Below are 4,884 nucleotides of genomic sequence, written 5' to 3'. Positions count from 1 at the left end.
ATTATGCAAGGAAGAGCATCAGGCAAAAGACAAAAAATGTGGTAAATATTTATATCACATCAAAGTAAAAAATATAATGACCGACTATAATATAAGTTTTAGGGAAGCCAGGGCGATATTAAACAATAAAACATATGCTGATGTCATAAGACCAGATGTAGAAATTAAAAACAAAATCAATTTTCCCGATCTGCCTGACGTACAGATAGAAAAATATACAGAAATATATCAACAACCAGAAATCATAAGACCAACAACAACGGTACCTAAATTGGCATATAGAAACAACAATAACATAAGCAGTACAAATCATAGCAATGTCAACAAAATAACGGGAGACCCACCCAGCGCACAGGAGCGAAATAGATACAAAAATAATTATCATAACACAACACAAAAACCCATAATACACGACAGGAGTGAGAAAAACGAAATACCACGTGATAAGCAAACGATATTCAAAATTGAAGAAAGACACAGAAGAAGAAATGTAAAAGAATACTACGATAGAAGGAGGGAAATAAACAAAGACGATACTGAATGGAAAACTCCGAATAATCAGGAGGATAACGATAGCGATAATGAAGAGAAAAAAAAGATGATGAAACGATACTTCAGAGAAACATTTAATAAGATACAAACAAGACTAAGATATAAAACAAATGAAGAAACAGACAAAATATGGACAGATTTAGAAGAGGAAATTGTTTCTTTATGTATTGAAAAAATTACACATAGAAATAAGTTAGAAATTACTCAAACATATAAGGGTAAAGAAAATACTGTTATAAAATAACCTTTTGTATAGTATTGAATATAAGTTAGTTGTATAATTATATTAGTAATATTGAAGTAAAAAAAAAAAAAAAAAAGCATGACAAGACACTTAAAAATTTTACAATTAAATTGTAGATCTCTTAATTCGAATAAAGCCAGCATCGAGCATTTCTTATATGAGAACAGGATTGATATAGCCGCATTCTCGGAAACGTGGTTTAAACCTGGGCTTGAATACTCTCTCAGCGGCTACAGGATATTCCGCAAAGACCGGGAAGATGGATATGGCGGAGCTGCAATTATTGTTAAAAATGATATCAACTGCGAAGAACACCCTACAATTAACAATGATGAAAATATTCAGATCTGTGCTGTTACAATTAAAACAAATATTACGTTTTGCTTAGTTTCAATTTACTGTTCTACAAGAGCAGATCTTGATTTTTCTGACATCAAGAATACCATTGAGACTATCACGATGCAAACAATAATTACAGGAGACTTCAATAGCCACCACACGGCGTGGGGCAGCAATTACATTACTAGGGGAGGAAATCTGATGTATGAAATCATAGAGGACCAAGGATTAATAATTCTCAACGATGGACAACCTACCACAATAGAAAGCAAACACAAAAGGGCCACCAGCATAGACCTAACATTATGCTCAAGCAATTTTATTGATACGGTCAAGTGGGATATATACCAAGAGGCTTTGGGATCAGACCATTTACCTATAGTAATACAATTGGATGTAAATATGCCATCGGTCATCCATATAAGACCAACAAAAAAATGGAACATCAAGTTCGCGAATTGGCAAGAATATACACAAGAAATATCAAGGCTTATTGGTATAGTTAAAAATTCCGAAGATATAACTTTAAAATATAAAAATATAATGAAAATTACAGAAGAAGCTGCAAAAAATAATATTAAACAATATAAAGACTCAAATAAACCTATATTTAAACCAGCAGTATGGTGGGATGAGGACTGCGAAAAAGCTATTGCAGATAGAAAGAATGCTTACAAAAGGATGAGTCAGAAATACAATTACGAAAACTTCATCCAATTCCAAAAAATAAATGCTCGTACCAAAAGGTTCTTGAAAAACAAAAAGAAAGAAAAGTGGATAAAATTTGTTAATTCAATCAATCATAACACAAGTCCTACGTCAGTATGGAACAAAGTTAAAGTTTTTAATAACAAAAACAACACTATCAATTCAAGACCAAAGATTACAAACCATTTCGGACAATTATTGCTACAAAATTATACTCCTGACTATGTTTTGGATGACGGCGAGGAAAGCGCGTATAATTATTATGAAGATAACGAACTGACAGTACCTTTTAAACTGGAAGAACTTGAAAAGGCTTTAAAAGACAGAAAAAATACTGCTCCAGGATATGATGATGTGCCGTATAAGATGATGAAGAAGTGGCCAACAGAATTAAAAATTGAACTACTAATATGTTTCAATCAAATCATTACAACCAGTTGGATACCTGAAGAATGGAAGAAAATCATAATAGTACCATGCCTCAAGCCAAACAAGATCCCAACGGAAATAGATTCATACCGACCGATATCTTTGATTTCATGTATTGCCAAAACTTTTGAGAGAATCATAAAAGAAAGAATAGACTGGTATATTGAAAACAAAAATGTGTTAAATGAAACTTTTTTCGGGTTTAGAACAGGGAAAAGTACGCTGGATATATTGAGTAAAATATCCAACGACATACATATATCTAATACCTCTAATCAATATATGCTCGTAGTGTCCTTGGACATTGAGAAAGCATATGATAACGTGGATCATAATATATTAGTAAAGAAATTAAAAAATATAAAATTACCTCAAAACTTAATTAATGTAATATTGAAATTAATAACACAAAGGCAACTATACCTCAGAACTGACTATGATTTAATTGGGCCTAGAATAATAAACAAAGGTCTAACCCAAGGATCAATATTGAGTCCTATCTTATTTAATATATACATGTCTGATTATAATTTAACATCAGCATTGAATATCAAAAAGCTGCAGTATGCAGATGATATTTATATATATATTTCGCATGCATCCATAGAAACTTGCATATCAGAAATAAATATGTCAATAGAAGAAACCATAAAATGGCTGTCAACAAACAATCTGAGTGTATCAGCTACCAAAGTTTCAGCGGCGATATTTACCAGGCATAGACTTCCTAGTAATATTGGACAAGTAAGGATAGGGAATCATGTAATACAAATAAAAGACAACATAAAAATCCTGGGTATTAACTTAGACACAAAAATGAATTTTAAAAAACACATTAGTGAGATAACAGCAAAGTGCGAAAAGGGATTAAACATTCTACGCAAAATCACAAATACAAAATGGGGGGCTCACCCAGAAACATGTTTAATGCTATATAGAAGTATTATAAGATCAAGAATAGATTATGGTTGTTTCATATACGGAGCAGTATCACAAAGCGAACAGAAGAAGTTGGACAGGATACAATTTTCAGCAGTTAGAACTTGCCTAGGAGCATTTCGATCCACACCAACAAATGTTTTGATAAATGAAGCTGGCGAACCTCCGTTAACAATTAGAAGACAAGCATTATCAAAAAGATTTCTAGTAAAGAAACTTAATGAAGGCTGTGACGATATTCCCAAGCAATTAGAAAACTTGGCAAGATTGCATGTCACCAGCTCATTTTGGAAAAATAGACCTGCGCCACCACTAATAACGAGCTTTTATGAAATCAAACCTAACGAAGAGTTTATATTAACGAATAAAAAAATACCATATTATAACTTTCCTGAAGCATATGCAACGGTAAACCCTTATATAGACTTAACCATTAATTTAACAAATTTGATAAGTATCAGTAAAATCTGCAAAAACAAGGACTTTGAAGACAATATTGCTATAAGATATCCAGAACATTTGCACATATATACCGATGGATCAAAAATGGAAAACAGCGCCGGTTGTGCCATATATGTGCCAAATCACAAATATAGCAAGAAATTAAAACTACCAAATTTTACATCGATTTTTACAGCAGAGATTATTGCAATACACACTGCAGTCAAGTACGCATGGGAAAAGAAAATACCAAAATGTATTATCTTCAGTGATAGCAAGGCGAGCATATTGGCTTTACAAAAGCCAAATAGAAGATCAAGCCAATTAATTTTTGAAATATTAAATACAATGAAAACAATAAATAATAGCGAAAACTCTATGACATTAATATGGATTAAAGCACATGCGGATATCATAGGAAATGAAACTGCAGATTCACTGGCGAGAGAAGCTTGTCAAAATGGAGAAGAATACACGAGGCTGCCGGCATTAGATTTAAATTATCTGATTAAAGAGCAGAGTTTAAAAACTTGGCAAGGAGAGTTTTCAAAATCTTTAAATTATAAGGGAACAACATACGCTCTAACAAATATGAGAATAACACAAAAAACGTGGTTTAAAAAGGTAAAAGAGGACAGAAAATTTATTTCTACTATATCAAGGCTGAGATTCGGACACACAAGAAGCAAATCCCATCTTGCAAAAATAGGAATAATACAAAATCCCATGTGCCAGTGTGGCAGAGAACAAGAAACGATAGATCATATTTTTTGGAAATGTAAAATATATATGAAACAAAGGAAATCTATGTATAAAATGTTACAGGACAAAGGAATCGTGTTCCCAATAAATTCACAAGTGTTGATATCTTACAATAATGTTGACATATACAAAATTATGTATAAGTATATAACTAGTATTAAGATTGATTTATAAGTTCGGAATTGTAAATAAATGTATATATCTATGTAACTGGCGAAATGATCGAAAGATTAAAAGCCATAAATAAAAAAAAAAAAAAAAAAAATATTGAAAACAGTAATAAACAATGAAAACATAACATTGATGAAGTTTGTATACGCCATACAAAATGCAAATAAATAAAATAAAAGATAGGAAGATAAACAAAATTTTGAATATACTCTGGTGATTTTTTGTGCGACTTATGTTATCTATTATTTTTCATGTTAAATTTGTTAAATTACATATAATTATAATCATAAATTTACTTA

General features: G+C 31.4%; 1 protein-coding gene across 1 annotated transcript; it reads left to right on the top strand.

Moving 5' to 3' along the window:
• The first annotated feature begins 2,902 nt into the window (after positions 1-2,902).
• LOC113387918 lies at positions 2,903-4,588 on the top strand. The gene has a single exon (XM_026625302.1). The coding sequence runs from the start codon at positions 2,903-2,905 to the stop codon at positions 4,586-4,588; it is 1,686 nt and encodes a 561-aa protein (XP_026481087.1).
• The last annotated feature ends 296 nt before the right edge of the window (positions 4,589-4,884 follow it).

This window comes from Ctenocephalides felis, unplaced genomic scaffold (genome assembly GCF_003426905.1).
Source record: "Ctenocephalides felis isolate EL2017-DRISC unplaced genomic scaffold, ASM342690v1 CF-g0.4_SCAFFOLD_03572, whole genome shotgun sequence".
NCBI classification, from domain to species: domain Eukaryota; kingdom Metazoa; phylum Arthropoda; class Insecta; order Siphonaptera; family Pulicidae; genus Ctenocephalides; species Ctenocephalides felis.
The sequence above is the reverse complement of the archived record's forward strand: the minus strand, read 5'-3'. Positions and strand labels throughout refer to the sequence as shown.

Excerpts from the sequence above, each read along its gene's own strand:
- LOC113387918 (XM_026625302.1), top strand. The coding sequence starts at position 2,903 with ATGTCAATAGAAGAAACCATAAAATGGCTGTCAACAAACAATCTGAGT.